At 43.1% G+C, this 26,882-nt stretch overlaps 1 protein-coding gene across 1 annotated transcript in view; it reads right to left on the bottom strand.

Annotated features, from left to right (window-relative positions):
• The window catches only part of adgrl1a (adhesion G protein-coupled receptor L1a), a 90,493-nt gene that overhangs the window by 11,522 nt on the left and 52,089 nt on the right, over nucleotides 1-26,882 (bottom strand). Inside the window, exons 5-13 of the mRNA XM_039611404.1 lie at nucleotides 12,285-12,492; nucleotides 11,815-12,079; nucleotides 8,965-9,292; nucleotides 6,007-6,300; nucleotides 4,576-4,679; nucleotides 3,456-3,641; nucleotides 3,223-3,261; nucleotides 1,373-1,553; nucleotides 678-800 (exon numbers count right to left, since the gene is read on the bottom strand). Of these exons, the coding sequence (XP_039467338.1) occupies nucleotides 678-800; nucleotides 1,373-1,553; nucleotides 3,223-3,261; nucleotides 3,456-3,641; nucleotides 4,576-4,679; nucleotides 6,007-6,300; nucleotides 8,965-9,292; nucleotides 11,815-12,079; nucleotides 12,285-12,492 (1,728 nt within the window). The remainder of the gene's footprint in view (nucleotides 1-677; nucleotides 801-1,372; nucleotides 1,554-3,222; nucleotides 3,262-3,455; nucleotides 3,642-4,575; nucleotides 4,680-6,006; nucleotides 6,301-8,964; nucleotides 9,293-11,814; nucleotides 12,080-12,284; nucleotides 12,493-26,882) is intronic.

The raw sequence follows: 26,882 nt of genomic DNA, 5'->3' as shown, positions 1-26,882 counted from the left end.
GGGTGAGTGAAAGGGAGACAGAGAGAGTGAGTTAGTGAAGGTTAGAATGATGGTAAGGACCGTTTCATTTTGAGTGGTGGAAGAGAGCGAGATTTAATGTGGAGGGCAATGGAACATTCATCCCTCAAGCATTCACAGATCTCTTATTATTCCATATGAATATTTCATGTGCGTTTGTTTCAATCATTCTAATCTCGTTCCCACTGCAGAGCCAAGCGGAGACAGAAAACAGAAAAGGGGGATGAGGGGGCCAAGGAAGGAGGAGGGGAGCAATGGCGTTGGGGGTTGGGGCGGGCACGGGTGCTGGGTTAGAAACAAGAGAGATGGGAGCGGGGGATAAGATGGTGGAGAGACGGAGCGAGGGAATGGGATGGGGAAGAGAGGAGAGAGGGAGTGCTGAGATTGCTCTGTCAGACTGGGGCCGATTGTAATCTACACGCCTCCCCAGCTATTCTATTAAGACTGCTGTTAAGAAACCATCAAGAAAAGAAATTGTCTCAGCGCTTTTGTTAATCTGATTAGCCTATTATTATGAACCAATAACTTAGTCAACTGCATGCAGATTGTTTTAAGCCTGCATGAAAATGCAAATGGAAACATTAAGAGAGAGGCTGCACAGGACAGTGCAATTTTTCAGTTGTACGGGTGAAGACAGGGAGGGGGTAAGGGTTGCTGACCGTTGCGGCTGTACTGTTTGATAGTAGAGGCTGAGAGCTGGATGGTGCTGTCACTGGCGTAATTTTGCGGGAAGGACAAGTCCTGCATGTCCATCTCTGTGTTTACAACGTGCACCTGGAGATCTGATGGTAGAAACACAGAAGTTGGTGCAGATTTTTAATAAAAAAAAAAAACACAAGACAAATTTAGAGCCACAATCTGGAGTTAAAACTGTAGATTGCATTTGAACAGCAGTCAGCACTGGCCTCAATTCATGTGTACAACAATCCTCTGCCAAGGTAGAAGCTGAGGTAGAGGTATATTTTCAGTGCTGTTTGTTTGCTGGCCTGTGTGTCTGACTGACTTTTTTTTAAATTTACTTCACCATTAAGCATAAACTACCAGAGCGAATTTCATTAAACTTGGAGCGGCTGGGCATGCTCTAAAGACAAACCCATAATATGTTGGTACAGATCCAGACCGCCACTGTAAAAGTCAGTGATCGGCACTGTCCTTGGCAAATGACTCTTGAGTGTCCTTCTAGTAAACAAGATTTATATTACATATTTTTGTAAAATAAAATAGAAGCAAAAAAGAAAAAAAAACACAACTTTTTGATTTATTTTTTTCTACCTTTAAAATTTGTGATTGTGCTTTCATACCTGAAGTAACAAAAAATAACATCTTGATCTTGACCTCACTGCTGTTTTCTTACCAATGCTGGGCGCTCGGTCTGTAAAGTTTTTCCCGTACATGTTGTTGGCCAGCAGGAAGGCTCCTTTTTCCAGGACGTCCAGTAGCATGGTGGCAGTGTGAGACTGCTCTGTGCTGTTCATGTCCTGCCATGACTCCAAAGCTTCAGGACGGAGCAAATTGTCCACTGTTTGCACCACCGCCTGGCCCGCGCAGAAGGCATAGCATTAATGCTAGCATCAGTAGCATCAGTAATATGATCGACATTAGCAAGAACACTTTACAATAAGGCACATACACAGTAAAAGTGACAAATGAGGAACTAATTTAACTTTTCAGGAAGTTTCTCGCTTTGATTCTTTTGTCTACTTAACGCAAGTAGGAACAAAAATGTAATGTAAGGCAACAGCAAGGTAATCATGAAGTTCAGATGCATCCCTAGCAGCTACTTAGCATTTTACTCAATAGCACACCAGGTAACACAAAATAACATTTTCATTATTGTGCAGTAATGACTATTGCTTATTGAATTTGTGTCATTTAGAACCCAATCCGGAGTAAATCCAATTCTGGATATCTAGTAACTAATTATTAGACACTGGTTCATTAACACTGTTTCCAGCATTGTGTTCTTTCAGAAAGAACTCTTAGGTACTTATTAGCCATTAAACATGTTAGTTCCTGATTTGTTTGTCACTTTTTTGGTAAGTATTCATTTCGTGTGCTATATTGTAAAGTGTTACCGTATAACATTAGCACCTCAAAGTACAAAGTCTATTGCACTATAACTTCCTAGAAACTCACCACTCCCTTGCACTACATTTATTACTCTGCTATGTAAGACATATTACCATTCTATTTCACACTTACAATTCATTTAATGGCAATTTTGATGGTTGTATCAGCTATCCAATTTATTGGAGTAGCCTGCTTGATGAATCATGTAATTCTCTTGCTCAGGCCTCTCAAAATGAAGGATTGACTGCTGCGTGGAATAAAGACCATTGCTGTTAAGAAAATGAATTCAGCATCAGAATGCACTCTATCAGCTACAGAAGAAGAAGAAGTCAGAGGGTGTTTTTCGTTTATCCTTGGATCAGTGAGCTACCTTTGCAGTAAGTGACAAAAAATAATGGTCGAGTAACATACTACACAGCAGCCTTTACATTCATCTTGCACCAACTGAGATTAGAAGATGTGGGGTCATATTACTATATGCTGCAGACAGGTCAAAGCACATAAAAGACTGCGCTGCAGAGTGCCGCATTTCATCATTACAGAGAAGCATGCACAAGGCCTTTTCCTGATATTAGATTACGGCTCCCTCAGAACCACAGATATTGCACAAATATTGAAAAAGCACAGAAGGGTGTAGTAACACCAACTGCTGCCTTTCATGCTATAGTCAAATTACATTTTCTCAAAGCGACAGATATTGTCCCTTATTGTGAAACACAGTGAAGCCAAGGGCACTACTATGCATTTAAGACCACTCACAGTGCAACAAAGCCACAATTAAATCACAGACAGATGACTTCTTCATTAGCTGAAATGTAATTTTACATATATGTATACCATGAGCAATAGAAAAACTATAAAAGCAGCTTGCCCTGCTCTGGAAAATACTTTAATATTTAGTACATGGTGTCTGCCAGCAGTTATTCTACATCTTACTCACACTGCCTTCCAGAACAAACCAGAATTTCTAAAAGTGATGATTCCAAAAGCAGCATCAATCACAATACAGAGCTGAAGAAACTTCATCCACAAGCCTAGTCTGCTCAAGGATTTATCTTCCCTCAGTTATTCTAAGTCACAGAGCAGTCCGACTCCACAGGCATGTAAAGCAGCTAGATAAAAGAGGAAAGCTACCTGGATGTATGCCTTACAGGTCCGCTCTCTCTTCTGAAGCTAGAAGGGAGAAAAACAAAGCCTGAAATTAAGAAAAAAAAAACTAAACAAAAACAGAACCCACTTTTTTGCTTATGGACTGCTAAGTAGATCTGCATGACGCAAAGCATTCTTTTCTTATTCTTGAGTTAAATATATCTTATCATCAAGTGTGTGTCTTTATTCGCGCACATACTGTTGACACTCTCTTCTACCTTGTTGTAGTTTCTTCCAGCTGGTTCCTTGTTTCCAGGCCTCAGGGTCTGAAGCTGGGCATCCAGTATATCCAGCAGCTGCTCAATCAGTCGGACAGAAGAGCTAACGTCTCCAGCCTGGATCCGACCCCGAGTGTGGTTCACCAGCTCGCTAGCTATGTTGGCAGCATTTTCCCCACTCTTTATCTGCACATTAACACACAAACCCCAAACTGTTCAAATGTTCTCACGCATACCACAACCACAACAATACACATGCTCTGCACACAAAACCCTCAGCTTGATGTTTGTTCAGTAATCAGATTTCTGCCTTCATTACCAGCTCTTCCTGCATCATTGTAAACAAAGATGGACCTTGTACAACACATCATGAAGTTTTTATTCTCCCTAGCCCAGTTTCACTTGCAAATTACACCCTTAGCAACTGCCTTGCAATTGCAATTGATTTTCGCCAAAAGGAGAAGGTACAATGATGTTACTTTTCAGAGCGCTGCTACTTACCCTTCCAGGCACATGCACACACTTAAAAAACCTTTAAGAAAGCTGCTCAGCGGCATGCATGGCTAAACAATCAAGAATTTCTCCAGCAGAAATGTAGCTGTGTTAACGAGAGTACTCTGAATTCCACTTTGAATAGACTGTGAAATCTGATTACTGTCAAAATTGGGGAATGATCAGATTTCCACAAAGTATTTAGTAACCCAGTTTGGAAATTTAAATAGCAGTCAGCTAAGTTAATCACTGGGCATCATCTAGAGACCATGACGTTTAGCTACTGCACAGGTATAATGGATTATATGAGACTACGATCGAAGCAAGACAAAATGAAATTGAATTGGCTGACTTCTATGCAAGCTGTGAGACGCTACAGCTGATTTTTTTTAAATAAATTACCCTAGCTGTAATTAAGGTATGTTACCTAAAAAAAAAGTGAGTTAATTAAGTATTAAGAGCAGATGCCTTGTAATAAAGAGCCACTTGAAATGAGTCTGTATTTTAATCAGGACAGCCCTGGAGATATGTTAATGTGTGTGTGGAGGTGGACAGGGAAGATGGTCGGGGCAGTGGGGCACAGGAAAGGGACAGACCCATGGCCAGGGAGTTTGACTCCAGGTCTCACCTTCTGGGCTACCTGGTTGACCCAGGGGGAGGTGCAGTTACTAAGGTCAGGACCCCGTGGGTTCCACATGACCTGATCCGCCAAACACTGGAATGAAGCAATGCCTAGAGAAAAGCAGAAGAATGGGAGGGGGGCAGATATATTAAACATTAGGCGTCTGCAATTAAAGGAGAAAGTGCTGAGGATAGGACTGAACACTCAAAAGTGTGAGATTTTTTTTCTTTAAACAAGAAAAATGGAAGGAAATGAATTTTAATATTACTCAAAGTGTTTGAAGATGAGAGAGAAGCAGGAAGGAGGAGGTAGAGCAGAATTTCAGAGAAAATGGGTCAAAAGTGAAAAAGGTTAAATAATGAAGTACAGGTTAATGAGAAAGTGAGGGAGAAAATGACTGGGTAAGAAAAGGTTTCGATGATGTAAAAAGAATGACTTTAAAGGAAAACATCCTCACGTAGCACATAATGTTTACTCTGTTCACACAGTCACACAGCAAAGACATCAGGTAAGATCCCTCACTGTCAAATAAAAACACCTGAAGGAAAGCACCTTCCACCAAACCTCATTTCCAGCTAAGTTTTTCTGTTCAGTTACGGGGGTTCAGACAAAGGACAGCATGGGGGGATTAAACCAGAGGAGGGTCTGTCTGCTGCTAACACAAATAACCAACGTCAAGTTGCAAAGAGAAGGCAGAGAAGGGAAGAGAGACGAGAAAGAGCGAGAGGGAGAGACGCAGAACGGAACGGCAGAGATGACAGGGACAATGCAGCAAACGTTTCATAGTTGTAGAAAGGATCAGTTGCATTTCATATTCCCTTCTTCCTCTCTCTCCCACTGATTTTTCTCTCCTCGCTGTTACTTTTCTCTATACTCTCCTCCATCGACCACAGATTAGGTTTGAGAGCGCTGCCAAGACGAGGCAATTAAGCCTGCTGCTGATTTAACGCAGAGAGAACATACAGAAACAGCAAAAGACACTGGAAGAAAGATGGAGGAGATTTCTTTTTTTTCTGCAACTAAAGAGTTTTTTTTGTTTTAGGTTTTTTGTTTTTTGACGGCTGGATGTTTAAGAGTAAAGTAGCAAACATGAAGGGAGGTGAAGCCTGTGTTGCCTTGTCTTTCATTTCATTATTCGCCACTTTCAATCAGCTCTGTTTCTCTGGGAGATGAGCCTTTCATTTGTGGAGGACGAGCTTTCATCTGCAAGTCCTCGGGGACCGTGCCTACTGGTGGGACCAACGCAAGGATGGAAGACAACAACAGCGGAAAAAAACAAGTGTGAGTGCCCAAACGTGCTTATCACTTGGGCACATGCGCTGATATATATTGCAAACACCCACATGGTACTTTATGTACGAGTACGCTTGAAGCTCATATGATGAGTAAAAAAAAAGAACAAATGTTTGAAAATAAATGCACGCAGGTTTTTCTCACCTAAAGATCCTTTAGGACATGGACGGTCCACTGTTTCTCCTCGCTGTGTTGTTGGCCACTGGACACCGCGGACGAGCTTCGTCTCGCAAAATTGTGGCTCTGAGCCTTGAGGAGGGTGAGGTGGCCGGCGGGTGACAGGCACAGTAGCAGTGATTGGTCGAAGATCAGGATTCTTGTTGATGGAACCGATTGGGCGCGAGGTGGGGGCCAGCGGGCGGGCAGTAGAGGGGCTCGCACTGGAGGTGAACGGCCTTGCTGGAAGAGTGGTGGTCACTTGAGTGGTGGTCAGAGGGCCTGAGGTAACCCAAGAGTAAATCACAGAGAGACATGGAAAAAGTGAGAGACTTAAAAGGGGTTGTAAGGGAATTATTAAAGAACAGCAAAACCTGACAGCAAAAGCCAAAAGCTAAGATCAAGATAATGAAGGACACTTGCATCTGAATGTAAGATGTCTCTTAGAAGCTAAGTTCAAAAGTTAGTCTGACAATAATTGGGGTGACAAATACTTTTTTGAGTCTCTCAAAGCCGGTTCTCCGCAGAGAGGAGGAGAAGCAGAGGGAGGAGATGGCGAGAAAGCAGCATCACAAGTCAGGGAGAAGTAAATAATTTATCAAATGTATCAGAGAAGTCACCATCACTAACAACCAAACCTAATGCGAAGATAAAAGCAAGCCATCACAACTACAAAATCCTAACTGATCAAACGCAGAGTCAGCACGCAACTCAGACTGCTGCCGCCCGTCTGTCTCTGCCTCATCTCTCTCTGGGCCTAATCCGAGCTTCATACAGGCCTTTATGCAGCTCAGATGTACAGTACATCCAAACCGCCTTCTCATACTGATGGACTGCCAAAATGCAGTGTGGCGTTCCCATTTCATCCTCTGCCTTATTTCAGAATGGCTTTTTCATTACCCATGACACAGTGATGCTTATATGAAGCGCTACAGAAGTCATACCTGAGCAGCTCTTCTTTACTTTAACTATAGCTGGGGCGAGAACTATAATCATTTGATTCCAGTTTTCGGAATTTATACTTTAAATGCTTTTCTTCATCTTCCTGCTTTTTCTGGAAGAAAACACTGTGAGGTCTGGACTTCTCATTTTTTTCTATTGAAAACATTCGTAGTAGTGTTTGTGTCAAGAGCATATGGGTTTATTTGGAGTGACAAGCGTAAATACTCAGTGTGTCCAACTTAGTCACATGTTTAACATCTTGCCCAACATAATTACCAAATGAATGTTAACTGTCATGCAAGTTTTAGGGGGAAAGAAATAACCTTATCATCAGCTTGTCGGTAGAAAACATGTATATCAATATGCGCAGATTATGCACAATTGTTGTGACTTTGCATCTTCACATCACCAAAGTGGATGTTAAACAAAAGATAAAATCAGGATGTATTTAAAGTGCAGACTTTAAATTGTCATCGAAGGAGTTTTATAAAAGTACTGCAATAACTGCCCAGGAATTATAGCCATTTTCACACATTTTTTAATACATCCCACATTTTCAGTCCAGCATTTTGCTAGACCTTTACTGGAGCCACTTTCATTTGCTGCTTCTTTGTGAGTTTTTCTGCATTTCGTTTTGTATTTAATAACTGAAAAGCATGCTCTGTTGGGTAGAGATCATGTAACTGACTTGGTAATTCAAGAGCATCCTATTTCTTTGCCTTGAAAACATCTTTGTCTGCTTTCGCTGTGTGCTTCGGGTCATTATCCATTTGCACTGCAGTGTGCCATGTACATCCTGCATCCTGCTAATTCTACCAACAGTCACATCACCAATAAACACTAGTGATCCAGTTCCACAGGCAGCCTTACATGCCCACGCTATAACAATGCGTCCACCATATTTGAACGATAACGTGATATGCTTCAGATTATGAGCCGTTTCTCTCTTTCTCCAGACTTTTCTCTTGGAACCATTATGGAACCATTATGGTTCAAAGTAATCTTGGTTTCATCTGTCCAAAGAATTATTTTCCATAACTGTTCAGCCTCTCTGGCAAAGTCTAATCTGGCCTTCTTTTTCTCGAGTGTAATCAGTGGTTTGCACCTAGTTGTAAGCCCTCTGTATTTCCATTCGATTGTATTTCCATTCATGAAGGCGTTGTTGATTGCAGGCTGTGATAATGATGCACCTACTTCCCTGATAGTGTTCTTGACTTGGTTAGATGTTGTGGAGCTGTTTTTCTTAACCGTGGACATAATTCTATTATCATCGACTTTAGCTGTCTTCTGTGGTCTTCCATGCCTTTTGGTGTTGCTGAGCTGGCCAGTACATTCATTGTTTTTTAAGAACTGCTTTCTTAAAAAGATGTTTTGAAGATTGTTGATTTAGCCCCTCTCAAACCGCTGTCTCTAATAGGTTTATTTTGTCTTTTCAGTCTGCTGATGGCCTCCTTCACTTGCATCGACAAATGAAGGAGGCCATTCACTGGAACTGTCAATATAATTGACCATTACATTGAGAGCTCCAGTGAAAAGCTACCAAATGTAACTTCAACATTTGGAAACAACTCCAGATCTTTTATCTCTTTAATTTGTCATGGAATAACAAGGGGATCGGGTGTCATCTGATCACAGAACTGCTTGTTAGTCAAGTGTCTAATTACAATTGAGCCTCTAAAAACAGGGGACAATGTAAAAAAAAGTTAATGTCCGCAATAATTAATGTAATACTTTAGCTGAAACCTTTGAATTAAAGCTAATAGTCTTGACTGTTTGATTTAAAGTCCACTGTGGTAGTGTACAGAGGCAAATTTACAACTTATGGACCTCGCTGTATACTTGTTGTTACAATCTCATATTTTACCACTCATGACTGAAAATATCTCATAAGCAAAAAGCTAAACATCCATAAGAAATGCACATACCACACACCAGTATTTGCAACTGTACTGTTCACATGATTTGTCTGTGTAAGCTATGGGATGGGATGGGATCTCTTCTTACCAGTGGTAGGATCTGGTGGTCCAAACTCCAGCGGGTAGCGCAGCACGTTATAGTTGTTCCAGACATAAAGCTGGTTGTCTCGAGGATTATAGTCCACAGAGGAAATATACTGATAGGGATTGGGAAAAGCAATGTGGACAGGTTCCTCTCGAGCACGGTTGGTATTGTAGGCATACGTCACCAGGTCACCCCCTGCTTCACTGTCATCGTCCTGGTAGACTGATCGCACTGCATAAAGCACTCCACAAGCCATGAAGGCGTTGGACGCCATCCTCTTGTCAAAGCCGGTCTCCCAGGTGCCTTCAAAGCGCAGTGTGTAAGGGTTCACCTGTGGGCAAAGAGGAAGGATTCAAATGGCTAGTTTTAGCAGGCTTAAATCAGCAACGTTTTAGAGGGATTTTACTTTTTATGGTTGTTAAAAAGGTTCAGGAAATTGCGCCATTTAAGATTAGTTCAATGGTTCATTTTAAATATCTTAACATCACTCAGTTAGTGGAAGTTTTAAGATCAAGATAGCTGAAGACAGAAAGATAGATGTTGGAAACACAGTCTATATAAAAGATGGATGTAGCCTCTGGGTCTGAGGAGTCAATATTCAAGTACCTTAATCCTACATTCCTTCTAATGCCAGCAGGGGGTGACTCATCTTGTTGCAAAAACAAGACCAATTGCATAGAAGTTTATGAGAAAATTACCCTGCTTCTTACTTGATGTAACCTAAATGTAAATACCTGCCTAATGACTTTGTGATCCCCTTCTGTATTTTCAGGTCTGATTTAACACAGCATAATGTTTATTTTGTTGTTAAAGTTGAATAGACAGACTTGGATAAAGCAAGTTAGGCTTGAGGGCTTGGACTGAAAATTCACTACTGAATTAGGCATGCAGCTAGGCTTGTTTCTCAGTGGATCTGCCGAAAGCCAAAACACAGAACTTGAGATTGAAAACAAGTGAAGAAACCAATGTGTAACATCACAGTAATGATGACGTCATTGTCAATCTCCGTCAGCTTGACAATGACAGAAAAATCTGAAGGCTGTCCATCACCAGTCACTTAATTTTGACACATAAGATGACTGATGGTGAATCTGAAGACTAAGCCTGTGATAGCCTTAATTAAGGATGCACCGGTCTGCTATTTAGATTGAATATCAGTCTGTTACTGATCCCAGAAGCTGGTTCAGATATCGGTGGCAATGAGCTGATCCAGTGACATAGCTAATATAGAGCAGAGGAAGCTTTTAATAAATGGTCAGCAGCTTGGAAGTATTTCACACTGGTATACTAATATTTTCTATTTGTATATCAATTTGTACTGTGGTCAAATTGAGTTCACATGACTGAAAAGATCTGTCGCTTGCTCATTTACCTTCACTCTCACTATGTCTGGTCAGAGGCATAATACAAACTAGAAGGACATCGGTTCATTGTAACACTCATGAGAAGCTAACATTACACCTGCCATCAACTCAATTTATATTATTTCACTTCAGCTGCCTATTTTCAGCTCTAGTGTGTGAGGAGGAAAAAGGAGAAAGGAGCTCAACTGTGAATGACAGCAATACGTAGTAGCTTAATTACTCTTATGTTCAAATAAAAGGAAATTTAATGTGTTTTTTTTGGCATTTCTGATTTCACTAATAAATACAAACGATTCAGTAATTAGTTAGATTTTATTATTTTAGGCAAGCTGTTTTAAGTTGACCTTGATGTTTCCGTACACATATAAGAATAATTCCCAGTCTCTTCCTTACAGTGAGGAATACAGATTTCTAATATAGCACTGGGATTAGCTTGGTACAAGGCATCAGATTAGAAATGGAAAAGGTTGGATCAGTGCATCCAAAGCCCGGCTTGATTTTAAAAAAAGCTCTCCATGCCCTCTTAAACTAATTTTTTTTAATTTTTTTTCCTTGTATTAGGTATTGTGTTTGAGTTGTTTTGAATAAAAAAATAACCTCTTAAATATGACTCAGTATTAAAATATCTAAACTCAAAATAACAGGTAAAATCATATATGCTCATTAAGATTATGCAAGCTCTCACAGAGACCTCGTCTGGCTTTTTTTTTTAAACATTGTAATAAATAGCAAAACTCCCCAGAAAAATAAAGCATTTATTTCTGTTGAAAGTTATCGCTTTCTTGTTTGCTCCTTTGTCACTCCATTACTCTGCACTGTAATAGCTCATGCAGGGTTTGATATTTCAGATTGATAGTTTAACATATACGCTTTGAAAAACAATTTCCTGGTAAGGTCAAAGATAGTGATAATAAATGAGACACGACTATCTGAGCAACACATTAATTTTAAACTCTGTTTATATAGGAACTTTCTGCCTGATTGCAGTTTTGTTGGTTGAGAAACAAAGAAGCAACTGGCATCAAAATATGAATGCTTCACGTTTACGGTCATGGATCACATTTTGAGGCTGCAGAGTGAGCAGGGCAAAGTAATGTGACTTTGTATTACAGAGGATGAAGAGCATTATATGTTTAAAGTGCAGAACACAATTCTAAATCATTCCCACAGTTTTTTGATTGTAAGTTATTAAATCAAACACTGTGGGGCAACTACAAAATAAATGAAATATTTACCATGCTGGAGGGGATTATTCTTTCTCACAATTGGATTTGAAATTCAGCCTAACCTTTTGCAGATGATGTTTTTGTGATTCATTTTTTGGGGCCAACAACATCTCTTTAATCTTATTTGTCAGTGCACTTGTGTAATCTCAATTCAAGTGTGACATATGACCTTTTGCCTGACTAGTCAGATGAGATTTTAACATAATCCACTCTCGCATTTATAATCCACACCTCATCCCCTTCTGTGCAAACTGCTCTCCCACCTGGCTGACCACCAGTCGTCCGTTGTTGGATTCAGTGGCGTAAATAACCCACAGGCCATTCTCATCCACGGCCAGGTCAATGTCTGACTTCCCTCCCCAGCGGTAAGGTGAAGTGTCATGATAGTTGGCGTTTGTGACAATCGCCTCTCCACTCTTGATGCGCGTACGTAGGTCATACTTGACTATGTTTCGTGTGCGTTCTTTGTTGTAAAACACTGCCCCGTCGTACACAACAAACCCCGTGCCGTCAACTCTGTTGGGTAACCTGTCGAGACAGAATCCAGATGAAGAAATCACTTCTCCAATTCTCCATTCTGCATGGCGATGCCCCCAAGATGGCTCATGGCAGGCACACAAACGCCACAATAAGAGCATTCTGCTATCGCCATCCATATCCACATCAAAAGCCAATAAATCGATACCGCAGCAGATGCCATTTGATCATCCAAGACAGTGGGAGGCGCACTCACTTGTAGGTGGTGGTGGCTCGGCTCTGTTTGAAGTCTTCCCAGGAGGCATACTCATACAGCATGTCGGTGCGATAGGGGGTCCAGGGCATGACGTACAGACGGTCCCCTGACTGTAGTGGGTCCTTACACCATGCCCCCGCCTGATGCTCTGCCTCCTGCTGAGAGCTGGGCACCTGCACCCGCAGCAGTGTCCCCGGACACACAAATACTGGAGCAGTAGAGAAGCATTGGAGCAGAGAGGAGGAGAAGAGGGAATAAAAGGAAGAGACAGAAAATGAAAACAGAGCATTGAAAGAAATGAAAGATATCATGGCAGTGGGAGGGGTGGGAGAGAGGAAATGGGAAAAGGCCAAAGACCATTGAAAATAGAACAGGAGAAAAAGACATGGAGGGGTCGAGAGAAAGATATGAGTAGATAAAAATAAGTTGAGAATTGAAAAGGAGACAAAGAGTAGGGGGAGAATGGAGAGATGGGAAAAGGGGAGCAAGGTGAGGTACATTATCAGATTTAAAATGAAGGAACACATAAAAGCTCATTTGTAGAACTTCAGCATTGTGGTTGGAAACCATTTGGATATGATAAATGGGAGATTTCTGGCTGCCGCCGCAGTTTAAATGTAGTCTCTAATCTAATTTATCTTGGCCTACTTTTTATTTGATTGTGCATTTTCTATTTCAAAGGCCTCTGTTTCTTTGCTCTGCCACTGGGTGGTAAAACAGTAATTGTGGAGCTTGTTTGATTAGGACTCAAATTTGGCTCTCAGTCAAGAGTAATGCCTCAAAGAACAAAAAAAGTATCCTGGGGTAAAGATGTGAGGTTGGCTAGGCCTCCCCTTCCTCTGCAACTGCAACTCAACCTCACCCACTCACAAATATTCCACACAAACAAATACAGACACAAAGTCTATTCCACACAGGCAAGCACATGCAAACAAAAACAAGTGGAACCCCTGCACACCATCCATACACAAACAAGTGCACACACACACACACTGAGGAAGTCTACTTCAGGCAGGTGGAGGTCACCCACAGGGGACTGCTATAAATTAGCTGGTTGATGCCGTGTTATCCTGCCGGATGGCGAGAGCACCCTGGGACCAATGGGTGTGTCAGGTTATCTATGAGGAAAGCTGCTGGCATCCTCGGCACAGTGACATCACAGAGGTCCCAGCAATAGAAAACAAAAAAGCATGAGGGCAAGAGAGTGAGAATGTTGGTGGAACTACAGAATAAAACATCTGACGAGCCTGCCACATTTTCCCCACCGGTTTATTTATGAAGTCTCTTTGGCTTGGGGTTACAACAGAACCGGACACCGGTTGGTCACCTCAAGACTTAACACATCTTTGGCCTAACTGGACTCGGAACAGATGACATAAAGAGCGCATGGATACCAGACAGACACTGCAATTCACATGAGGATGGTGCACAACATGCACGCACACACCCACAAGCCATACAGGCACTGTCACACAGTGACTGTTAGAGTGATGGATCAGACGAGGCTCAAACTGTCTTGAATATTGCATGGAGTCTGGTGCAGGAGGGGAATCACAACAGAAAGATGGAGGAGTTACTTCAGGCTTCTGGAAATCCAGCCGTCTCTTTCTGCTTTCTGTCATACTGCTGTTGATAGTGGATGGTGCTCTGTGGTGCTGGACCACTTAGGAATTAGCCTGTTCTGTCTGAGAGGTCCAACAGGGATTGAGACTGGCAGCCAAACACGAATCTAATCAAACTCAGGCATAAACAAACACTGAACACAGACTCTTCACATGAGGGAAGCTTGTCATGCTCCACTGTCAAACCAAAATGTTTGCTAGAAAGTACTGATGCCTGAGGTGTTTGGTTTGCAAATATGAATGTGGGTGACTGAAATATGCAAAATATTTTTCAGAGCAATGGTTAATCTGGCACTGTGCTCCAAAATATTTTCAAACAAAGGCTGCGAAGGGTAAAATATTATGGGACTAGATAAAAATGAGCGTGAAGGGAAAAACAGCTATGCACAAGTAGGACATCCCCTTAAAAGTGCAATGGTACTGTAAATAGAGAAATAAACTCTATTAAGGAAGGCTCTGCATGTAGGTGACCCATAAACAAAGCCAGGAACAACTCTGCCTCAAGGTAAAATAAAGGACAAAGAAAAACAAACATGTAAGCCTAGTCTCTACTGTTACAGAAAGGATGACCTAATAGAGAAGTAAGTATTAAAGGACATGCAAGCATCCATCCAGCAGTCGAGCAGAGGACAGTGTAAATGTGTAATGACTCGTAGTCCCTTATCCAATAAAACATACATACATACATATATATATATATATATGTATATATATATATGTATATGTGTATATGTGTGTATATATATATATATACACATACATATATATATATACTATATGTTGTATGTGCATGACAAATCATAATTTTTGGATTCCACAGAGTGACAGCTTTATAGTCACACAGAACCAGCACATGTGTTGGACTGTCACTTGACTGAGTGACACAAGTTAATGGGGGTGGATGGCATTTAAACTTTGATTTTGATTAAATAACGTCACAAAATAACACTGATTCTGCTTGGATGACTGGTTACGAGGATGGATGGGTGGATGGGTGGGTGGATGGATGGACAGAGCAAGAGCTAAGACTAAATATATCTAAGTTACTGGATTTATGCTGTTGAGTCAGTGTATATTGGTACATAAACCACCTTTGCTGCAATCATCAAATTGCGCTGGCTTTAACCAGCGAATTAACATCATAAATGTTAAATGTCAACCCACTGTTTTTTGTTTCACATTACATATTAGCATTTTTGGTATACAACCTGTGAATACCAGCTTTGCCCTCTCTTGTATTTGAATTTAATCCATTGTTATACAAGCATTCATATTAAAATTCCCGATAGACAGTAATGAAAGCTTTGAGATTGGAGCTTTGGTTGAAGATGACTTATGTGGAGATGAGTCACGGCTGGCTTTATTACTTGCAGGTAACAGACAGAGAAGAACAAGAATCATTTATGTCTCCAATATAGCTACTGTCTGCAATACAATTTACTCTCAATAAATTGTGCCCACCAAAGTGTTCTCCCAAAAATACTATGTGATTCTGCTCATTATTGCACCTAACCTTCCAGCCATGGGGTAAATTGGCAGTAGTCTGTTCTCTTTTGGACTCATCACCCCAATAACACTGCAGCTCAGCAGAGAGTGTCTCTCTCACTGTCATTCTTTGCTTTCCTCCCTCCTCCACGTTCCACTCTTTTGCTGCTTTGTTGTACAATCAGTGTGTGTCGGTTTATTCTAATGAACTGACTGTTGGGTGGGCTCAGTGTCAAAGGGGCTCATCAAGGGCCTTTAGGCTGTATACACAGGCCATGAGGTACACATATACACGCACCCATTCACACACTCACAGGGCAAACAAAAACAGTGGCCACGCTTCACACCCTGCAAACCCTGCCTAGGGGGCTTCATTAACTCTGGCCTGCGCTCCTCAGCCTTTCCGACTGCTCTCCTGTTTACCAGCTTTTTCTGCCTCTTTTGCTCTGCCTCCCTCTCTCTCGCTCCTTTTAACTGTGAAGGGGAATTGTAGCAGCAGGGAGCCAGAGCAGCGAAAAACTAGCTGTAGAGTATAGTACAATAGGCTATTATGTCCACAGTTTGAATGAGGTATTAGGCATTAGGCAATAAGCATTAGGCATAAGTCTTGAGATTAGGTATTATCCTAGTCTGGCTAGATCAGGTTAGCTGTAGTAGAGCCATCTGGGATTATGTGAGATAAATAGATTAATTCTTGTTTGGGTGAGGATGGAAATCTTGGAGTCATGATCATCCCAATGAAGTCACTAGGCAGGAAAGACACAACCACTTCTTTACCCTATAAACTAGCCAGATGGCTAATGAAACTTACCTTATCAGGATTAAAACCCAGGCTGTAGCTATCATACTCTAGCATGCCAATTACCACCGCACATACTAGGAAATGCTGCTGTAATAATTGACTATTTATCTCCATAATCCCTTTCCCGTGGAGGCACAGGTCAGCTGTTACATGTCAATATGAGGCTGGAGTGTAAAGTGATGAAAGCTCCGGAACTTTCCTGAAAATGACAGTGAATGTCTCCCATTAGCGTCTCTCACCCATTTGTGATCGACTGGTAACACAATTAAAAGTGAACACTGACAGCTTTAGGCTAAATTTAGACTTTTCATTTTCGTTGTCTTAAGCAATGCATGCTGTTTCAACGCTCGATGTGACAGCGTCATGGTGATGGTTAATGTCTGACTTTGATGATCTAAACACCCCCTGCCAATAGTTGGCAGCTGTTTCTTAAGTGGTGTCCTTGTGGGTGTTTTTTTTTTTCCACTATATATATTTATATTTATTTTACCTAGAGGGATCTGAGGGCTGTGCTGGCTCTGCTAGCCCAAGCCTTTGCCCAGTCCAGTCCACAGTCATGGCGTGCTCACAGGACTGACTGCTGAGAGCGTGCTGCTCTAATTGAATCCCCCACCTGTTACTGGCAGGTGCAGTAAATAGGCAGCAGGGGGCAGGATGGAGCATGGCATGGTAACCCGCATCCATGCTGGACAAGTTAATGGGCTTTAAGAGTTAGTGTGTGCGCATGAGTGTGCAGTGCAGTGAGTCTCCTGATGGTATGTTGGTGCATTCATTAGCCCATTAGTGTTTGTAGATGTGTCTCAGTGTGTATGTGGCTGTCCGTGTGCGTGTGCTTGTGTGGGTGGGCATGCATGTTGAGAGAGAAAGAAAGAAGCACAAAGAGAGAAGAAGTGTGAAGAAGGATGCGAGCGTGTTCTGTGTGTGCAAACAAGAAGAGAGTGGAGTAAGAGAGAGTAAATAGGTTATTTCCTGTGAAATGAGAATTAGGAGTGAGTTAATTTGCTGAGGAGTGACAAATAGTGACAGAGAGAAGAGAAAAATAAGGAAAGAGAAGGGAGGGGCTCGCCTTGTGTTTCCGCTTCCTTTTAGACTATAAGGGGCGTAAGGTTTTGGGAGTAAAAAGACAGTACAGCAACAACAACCATACACAGACATGAAGCTTGAGGACACACACGCTCTCAGAAAAATGCATGCAGGTACACACTATCCAGACAGTTGAAGAGGCAGGTATCAAACTGAACCTTTATCAACCCAAACATTCACCCCAGAGAATACCCTTCACTGAGACCAAAAGAGGGCTACAGCAAGAGATAGCACCCACTGAAAGCAAAGTCTTTTCTATGGCGTGAAGCTGACACTGAGTGACAGGAAAGTTGATCAGGACGAGGTTGCAAAGGATACAGGCAGCAGATACTGTAGAAAACAGAGGGGCATACCCAGAACAAGCTGACTGAGGCTTGAGAGGTAAGGAAACAACAAGCCTGCACAGCTGAAACATTAACCCAGCCTGCTACCTACCCTCACCCTCCCTCTGCTCTGAATCAGGTCTCCTAGACATACTGTCTCTCCCTAACAGCCCTGAAACCAGCCGCTGTGTTTTGTATTCATGACCAGCTGCTTCACTCACTCACGTCTCTGTTCTTTGGCTCTAACAATGCAATGACTTCTACATGTACAGTCAATCCTCACAATCTTCTCCCTGTGCCACTGAAAAGAGTGTCTGCGCTGCCACGGTCACATGACCGTGCTTGTGTGTGGTGGGTCATTCCTAATGAGGGGATGCTGCCTGACTCATCGTCTCTATAGCAACCACTTTTCCTCCCTTTTGCCATTCACAGCCATTCTTTGTATTTTTCCTGTCACACAATGCAGTGGTTTCTCACTCATTCCCTCTCACTTTTCTAAGTCACATGTAGAGTTGTTTGTGTAAGTAATGGCTCTGTCCTCATATGGTCTCCAACTCCACCCTCCACGGTGATACTGGGATACTGCTCAGCAGTCTAACACTGCTTCCTTTAACTGCTTCTTTTCCTTTATCAGTGAACAAACTGGGGGTAAGAAAAAGACACTTTTTTGGTCCTGTCATAAAGGAAATACTACAATGACGTGGGTTGTTGGGCTGCTCGACTGTCAGCAAAAAGGGTGAGAAAAGAGACAGAGGGAATGATAGGAGGGGAGAGGCGGCTAATGCCGACACAGTCATAAAATTGCCTCATAATAGGTAGGTTGAAAGTGTGGTGGACATTCATTGAACAGTGGCATCAACACCAAGAGATACAAGTCATCAACCCAAGAACCCAATCTGTCAATCAGCGGATGAATCAGTAAAGATTATTTGTGACAGACATGGGCAAAACACAACTTTGGAATGTTACTTCAGCCACGCACAGAGAAAGGAAGTATATTTAGCAGCAGTGGAGAAATGGATAAAGTGGACATGGGTAGGAGGGCAGACAGGGGGAAGGGTTATGTATTTAAGTGTTAGTGGGAAGGAGAGCAGTAAATAAATATAACCAGTTGGTTGAGGTGGAAGCAGGAGGAGGAGGGTTTTGATGCTTTCTAGTCCACTGCAAGCAGCAGAGTGAGCTAAAATGGCTGCTTGCGGTGAGAGAAAAATGTGACAATGATCTATGCTAATGAAAACCACAGACACAACAGACAAAGGAGTCCATAAACTGGGTAATGGTAACCTCTAAAGGAGTTAATTCCTCCAACATATGGATCCGGATACGGTGCCAGGCAGGGAAAATGGCTGCGACAGATGTAAGTAGGGTTTCAGAGAGCGCTGAGAAGGGTGGGGACCTGAGAGCGGGGGGAGGGTACAGCCTCACGGAAAAGCTGAAAGTGATGGCCACTGCTCTCTACCTGATGTGTGCCACGCCAGGTCTATCTTTGCTTTTTAGTAGCTTCTGATTGTGGTTCCTGGCCATGCTGATTGGGGCTTTTTAAGGGAGCTTGCAGCAAGGCCCGGCTGCATCAGAGAAGCCATTACGAGAAGCCGAAGCCCTCCCTACGGGGGATACACCTCCCTCCACCATCTCCTCCCCTCTCCTTGAACACATAAGGAAGTGGATGGAAGGGATGGACTGATGTGGACATGTACTGGTGGAGAAGGGGAGGAGGGGAGGGCAAGACAAGTTTATTGTGCATGTGCAATAAAGAAAACAGAGAGGTGGCGGGGATAAAGTCTGCAAAGAGGTAGAGAGGGAAGAGAGAAGAGGAGGAAGAGCAGTGTAAGACAAGATAAAAGAGCCTGCAGCTGCCTGTGATGGTCAGATGTGATCTGAGAGATAAACCAAGCAGTGGGAAGAGAACAAGAGAAAGGAAGGGTGAGAAACACAACGGAGAAAAAAATGTGTTATAAGTAAGGGGTAGTGAGAGAAAAGGAGTTAATGGAAACGTGATTAAATAAAAATGAGCAGAGAAAAATGGGAGAAGGACACTGAAGTACCTGGAAATGGGACACTGTGGCAATGATCTGACAGCAACTTTGCCAAGTTACTTTGTTATCTTAAAAGAATGATTTGTTTTGTTTGTTTGTTTTTTTTGCTTTAAGATTTCAACAACAGCAAACTTTGAATCTGTCCTTAGAAACTAAAAAAAAGAAGGCAAGAGATAAAGCATGGAGAAAAAGAGCAGCTGGATAATGTGAAGAGAAAGAGGAGAACGTGTTTTTTTTCTCTCAGATCTGTAGGGACAGATACACTGAAATATCGAAATGAGTGAACAGCTACTTGCGAAATGCGAATATATGAGATTTGAATAATGAGACATTTCTATTGTCAGGCGTGTGAGGCAACAGAGTGAATATGAAATATGGTTTCTAAAAAGGATGGGAAAAGAGGAAAATATGCCATCCATGAAATGACACAGATGCATGTTGTCTGTACATTTAGGCTGAGATGTGCTTCTTCATACAGGAAAGGAATGATGTTAAATTCTCGTTTATCTCTCTTAGATACTGGACTGACCTTCTGTGATGCTTCTTTTTGTTTGCGTGTGTGTGTTTGTCTGTGCATGTGTTTGTGTGTGCATGAGTGCAGGTCAGGCTGGTGTCATCAGAACCAAGGAGGAAATCTAGAAGGACTTTAGAGTTTTGGTTACAAGTCAAAGAGAGATAGAAAGAGAGGAGCAAAGGAGACGATTAGAGATCGAGAAAGAAAAGGGAGGGATATCAACATCAAACATGACCACTACACAAGGTGCTGGGTTAGGAGGGAATATGGGGGAGGAAGGGAGACAAGGGAGGAGGAGGAGGAGGAGGAGGGAGAAAGGGGCGAGCTGTGGTTGTTATGTTCATTGTGGTCTTTACCTTTTTGATCCACTTCTATTCAAGCATCGGAAAAAAGGAGAAAGAAGGAGACAGAAGGAGATAGAAAGATACAAGAGAAAGACAGTAAGAAGGAGAGAGAGAGAGAGAGGGGGAAAGTAAAGGGAATGAAAGAAAAAACAGGTGCAGGAAAAAAGAGAAAATTGAGATTAAATAAAGCGCTGTCCTTTCTCTCTCTCTCTTTTGTTTTTTTTTGTTTTTTTTTAAAGCAAGTTATCTGTCTGTGTTATGGTTGGCTACTCAGAGAAAGGATGGCTCAAATGGAAAATGAGAAGGGGAAAATGGCCTGACCTGGGTTTAAATCCATTTCCATTTCATTTCAGATTTATCAATAATCCCCCAACAACACAATCCACCCCCAACCACAAACTCTCGACCCCACCTCCACCCATCTTATTGCAACACCCCTCCCTCTCTGCAGCCCCGCTTTCCCTCGTGCCTGAAGTGCAGCTTCAGAAACCTGGTGGAGAGAGAAAGTGAGACGGGCGTCTTTGTGCAACAGTCGTCTTCTGCTGTGGAAATAAACAAGGAGCAGAGAAGGCAGAGAAATAGATAGAGAAATGGGAGATGGTGAGGTGGTGATGAATATGCCTCTATCTGTGACCGGTTATCTTCGGAGAGATCGTTGAATCTCTGTCTCTCTTCCACTCTCTCCGAGCGCAGTTTGTGTTGACATTAGAGCGGTCCCTTGATCTACAGAAAGCGGTGCTTTTGGCTTTGCTCAATTTACAGAGTCAGGATGCCTGCTATAGAAGCCAGCAAAAACACTCAACCCATCGACCATCCAATCAATGGGGAGCTGCTGGCTTGCCTGGCCGAGACTGGCTCATCAAAGAAAAAAAGAACAAACAACAGGGGAAAGGGAGGGCTTGACAGAGTGTAACGCCTGAGAAACACAGAGAGGAACCGAGAGGCACAGTCGGGGGGGAGGGGAGGGAAAATAAAAAGAGGGTAGACACAAAAGAGAGATGAGAGAAATATCTACAGCGGGCTCATCACACACAAATCGATAGATTGGTGTGTTGAGTCACGCTGAGGCCTTAGCGGACACGGGCAGGTAAGGCGTGGTTCCCTCAATATCCATGACGCTGGTAGGAGCCTGCTTGTGTTGGGGTGTTGAGGGAGGTTCACGAGCAGCTGGAGAAGCAAGCAAAAATTTCAGCTCCGCCTTTCACATTACAGCACGGGCACTCAGCTTCTCTCCATGTTTGCTGAGGCACCAGTGCCGTGAGAGTTGTTCTTCTAATGTCTTGAGAAAGACGCGTGTCAAAAGGCACATGGCTGGTGGATCCCCACTGTGAGCGTGATTGTCATGTATGTGTCATGGAAAGTCCCCGGGGAGCGCTGTGAAATTGTCACGACACCTCACCGGGTTGTCCGTAAAGATAGAAAAAAAACTGATAGCAAGAGAGAGAGTAAAAGAGAGAGAAATAGAGTTTTACAAAGACAAACAGAATACAAAACAAAAAAGAAAAAAAAAGTGATAGCAGCGGTTGCCTTAGCTGTGTGGGGGATGCACCTTGGCAGAGGCGGCATCAGCATCAGCATCAGCAGCCACATGATCATTTATCATCGTATGCCAAGATCAAACTGGACAAACAACCTCCATGAAGACCTGGGGAGTGGAAGCCACTTTCAGCCTAGAGGGGTAAACAAGGCAAAGAAACGAGTGCAAGTCCTGTGATGCTGGGGCAGGGACCAAAAAAAAAAAAAAGGCACGTTACATGCCTGCCACCAACTGTGAGTGCAATCATTAGCTCCAAGGTTAGGGGAGGCTGACACTGGCCACAGAGCATCCAGAGCTTTCATCCTCTCTGTGAAACAGCTGCAGGGGGTAGATGAGGACACCAGAATTCAACAGCTCAAATATAAAGAGTTTTTCCATGTTCCAGGTTTCTACTGACTGCAGAACCTCATCTCTTCATGCAAGTGTGAGACTGCAGTCCTTAAAAAGTTGTCGTGCTAAACACAATATTATAAATGCACCACTGTGTATGTTTTTCAGAACAGGAGGGAAATGATGCAGTGACATGTAGAGAGAAAACGAGAGAGAGAGAGAGAGAGTGAGAGAGAGGAATGAAACTTCTTCAATGCTGCAGGAAAAAAGACTAAAAACAAAGAAGATGGAAGACTTCTGTTGACACCGTTCTTCCATTCTTGGTTGTCCTGAAAAATAGACACAAAGAAACGATACACACAAGATCTTTACAGATTTCTAAGGACACACACGCACGCACACACACGCACATAAACACAGAGAAAAGAGAAAGAAACTCATCAAACTGTCCTCACAGTGAGTTGGAGGTTAGTTTAAGGCCACCTTGGTTGTTTGTCTGATTCATTCAACATTTCTCTTTCAGGGATCTTCTGAGAAATAAGCCACTGTCCTCTCCCCTTAATCACTCTGCTCAGCACTCTCTACAACCCTATCAATTACTCCCACACTAATGAGTACAGCTAAAACACACGCTCTCAAATACGCACACATATTGCTGAAGCACTGCAGGAACACTTGGCCTCCTCCTAGCGTGTCCTCTCCTGCTTCTTCTTCCTCGGCCCCTTCCTATTGTCTCCTTCTCAAACTTTGGATTTTTCACAGTAAAGAGCCATCTCTTTCCATGGCCTGAGCAAAGCTTCCTGCTTCTCATTCACCAGACATGTATGAGCCGCTCATCTAATGGTGTCCCTATACATATTAATAGAATTTCATTTTCAGCTACATCAAAGTGTTTCCTCTCCTCCCCTGAAAACTTGTCATATTACAATGCCATTATTCCTGCGACTGACAAACTCCTTCCGACAAGTCAACTATCATTTCCAGTGGCTTTGTGTCCAAAAAGTGATGTCTTGTAATGAATAGGCAGTGCTGAATACATTTGTGGGGAAGAATCAATTTTATAAAGTGAAACAGCGGCAGAGTACCAAAATATGAATAAAAAACTGGAGGATATAAAATTAAGCTAAGAAACTCTCGACTGTAAAGCCTGTACAGCCACCTGCACTGTGCATATTAACCAGAAATATAAAAGCTGAAGAAACAAAAGAGCCACAAGAGAAGGTCTGCTAGCTCTGGCATGGCTAGCATGGATAATCCCAATAGGGAGCATTAGGAATCAATAATGATGTAGCACAGTGTTCCGGAGAAAGAGGGGGAACACGTAAGGGCTCCCTCGTGGGATAGATTTATTTTAACTCTGCGTACATCTATGTTAAAACTGCAGTGTAGGGGTTTCACTGCAGTAAACACATCCTGCAGTTGTATCCATGGATCTGTGATGTCTTAATGGGATCTAGCAGGCTACGGCAGGCTGTGACAGTGTGAAATGAGAGTTCATTTGAGCCATTTTGTCGTCTTGTGTTCCGGATGGCAAAAACAATGCTACGTGGCAACGGCTGGGCGGCCTTGCAGGGCTTTTTGGCTCGATGAGATATGACTTGACTGGTTGGCGGTTGTTGTATTTTGCCAAGGCAATCCCACGCACAGCAACACACACACATACTTGTGCAAGACCCTTGTCTGAGCTCTGCCAGCTGAGGTGTGTGTGTATGTCAGCTCAGCACTGGCTGTCACCTTGCCGTTTCAGGTGACTGGAAACACAGCTCTCACACAGAGGACCCTGTCAAAAGCAAACATCGCTCGTAGCCATCAACACGGCTGCACACCATCTAAGCTGCCATGCCACACAGCCCTTACATATCATCTCTCAATTGTTCACCTTTTTGTCAAGACAACCAATGAAAAACATGTGTCAGGCTTAGATGATACCAGAGTGCCCAGCAATCCCAACCAGACGTAAATGATGGGGCATTACCAGAGCGATTAGCTGCAGCAAATTCAATTAATCTTGACAAATCTCTGCTGAGGCAGAACTGAAGAGAGCGACGCGCCCCCTCTCCTGGTAATTAAAAGTGGCCGAGTTGAGTGGCGTGTGGTGCGACGGTGACTAGGTTTTGGGATGAACAGTTCCAGCTCTGAGTCTGAATGTGTCAGGTCGTATTTAGTTTGTCAGATGAGCGCAAATACGTAGAGCAGCCTGCAGAGTTTGAGTAGTGTGCATCGCCCGCGTACGCACGCGTGTTTCTATTTTTGTGAGGGTGCGCAAGTTAAGTGTTTCCGCTTCTCCAGTGGAGGAGAGTGGCAGAGGACAGGGGTAATTGGCTCTTCTTTGTCACCTCAGACAAGCGAGACTTTATATCATAGGAGGATCAGCTTCCAATTTTCTAAGTCGTGCCATACTTCAGACACAATCAACAAAGTTTTTTTTTCCCCCCCAAACACAAGGAGGAAAAATGCAAGTCAGCAGCTATTTAATCATCCCTTTGATTGCCTTGCAGTGAGAGAACAAGCTCCCTTGTGCAGTCAGAGGGAAAAAGACAAGGTTAGAATGCATGAGGAGAGGAAAGCAGGCACAACTAAGTAATGCTACCTTGACCCTCTGTGGACAATGCAGGAAACCGAGCAACAGCACAGGACTATTAAAGGACTAACAAGCAAAGTCATATTGGTGTGGAGGGAAAAATATAGCCACCACAAATATTAACTGGAAGAGAGGGAAACCAAATGTAGAGGACACTTGAGAAGAACACTTATTACCACTAGGAAGGCTATGAATAAAAGCCACACCAGAAAATATCACCCAATGTAAGAAACCAAACTTCTCATATATGACTCTAGCCGCAACCTGAGTCAACACAGTCTCTCATAAGCTAAACTAAGTGCACATAGCACTGAGCAGAGAAAGGGTGAGGACTGAAAAGTGGCACCTGGAAAACCCTGGACGGTTTGCATATTTGTACCTGTAAAAAAATAAATAAATAAATAACAGGGACAGCAAAAGAAAAATGATAGAGTGGAATGATAAGCTAGTGTGGCAAACTGGTGGTCAGAGAGTAAAAATAAAGGAAGAATAAGCGTAGCAGGGCAAAGAATAAAGATTTAAGACCATGGAGTGAAGAGTGAAAGTCAAAGAGAGAGAAGAAGGGCTAAAAAAAGAGGTGATGCTGACTGCGAGAAATAATAAAGTGAGCGTGAGTTGGAGTCCTCAGAGAGAAGTGATAAAGAGGAGGGTGAGGAAGAGGAAAAGAAAAGGAAGTTAGCAGCTTGGTGTAGTCTTGATCCTGTGGCTCACTTCAACTGCACCTGAGGAAAAAGTAGAGACAGTTATCCCACACCCTATCATGAGAAATAAATAGCTCCCCCACCCCAGTAATGTCCTCTTGTCCTCCACCCCTCTGACACAACACTCTCATACTTCCCCACCACCCTTTCCTGAACCCCAAATTCTGCTTCTGCCCAGTGGAGGGGAGCGCCACTGCTCCTCCCCTCCAGCCAGGTGCACCTGCACAGTGAGGGGATCAATGCTGAGAGTAATAATACATGAGAGGGAGGAGGGGAGACTGAGCGGAGATTTTCACATGAGTGAGGATCAACACATCACCGTATAATCCTTGCTGTGTCTGCTCCTTTGGCAGTGTGAGTGTGCTCTTGTTCGTGTGTACATGCTTGCTCAGAACGGAAGATTCAAGAGAAGAGAGAAAAAAAGCAATGGTGTCCCCTCCCCCTCCCTTTTTGCAAGTGTAAGGTAGACTTGAGTGTATGTGTGTGTGTGTGTGGGCATGTGTAGAGTCACACCTGCCACATAGTTTTGAGCAAAGCAGTGAGGAAGCCAGCCGTTACCATGGGGACATTAAATTGTGTGGCGCTCCAGGTCATGCGGTCTAAAATAAGCCCTTTGCTGTTTGTGTTAACATTCCTATTGTGAGGTGTGGTATACACACAACACCCCCTGCCTTAAAGTCTCACTGTGCCCAATTTTAATTTTTATTGGAAATCAGAGGGACAGCAAAGGTGTTTGGCACCAGATAAAGGCAGTCGCCTGCCCCTGGGTTAATCAGTGCATGAGTGTGGGGCGGTGTGCGTTACACTGCTGTGATTGCCAATAAGGGCTGACCCCGTGTTTGCTGTGGGTGTGCGTAAAGTGCTTATCGGACCCTGTGTTTGTGGAGCACCTTCCCCCATGTGAAAATCCCTCTCAGCTACTGGTGCGTCAATCTGTCGATGGAGAAAAAAGGTTTAGTGCTCTGTGAGTGTGTGCGTGTATGTGCCTGTGCAGTGTATGAGAAAGAAGAGAGAGACAGAGAGAGCAGGTGAGGATGGCTGTCTGTCTTGTTTTGCTTTGACTGTGTTGAGAAAATCCAGAGAGAGCGAGTGAGCACGAGTGAGTATAAGAATGTCATCTTTTTTTAGGGTTCGGGGTGGGGTGGGGGAGTTGAAGAGGACTAGAGAGGCTCAGGTGAGGGTATAGGGAAGGATGGGAGGGGCGGTGAATGGGGTGAGGGAGGGCGGGGAGGTGGAAAGG

This window comes from Oreochromis aureus, linkage group 4 (genome assembly GCF_013358895.1).
Source record: "Oreochromis aureus strain Israel breed Guangdong linkage group 4, ZZ_aureus, whole genome shotgun sequence".
NCBI classification, from domain to species: Eukaryota; Metazoa; Chordata; class Actinopteri; order Cichliformes; family Cichlidae; genus Oreochromis; species Oreochromis aureus.
Note: the sequence above shows the minus strand (reverse complement) of the source record. Positions and strands in the feature narration are given on the sequence as shown.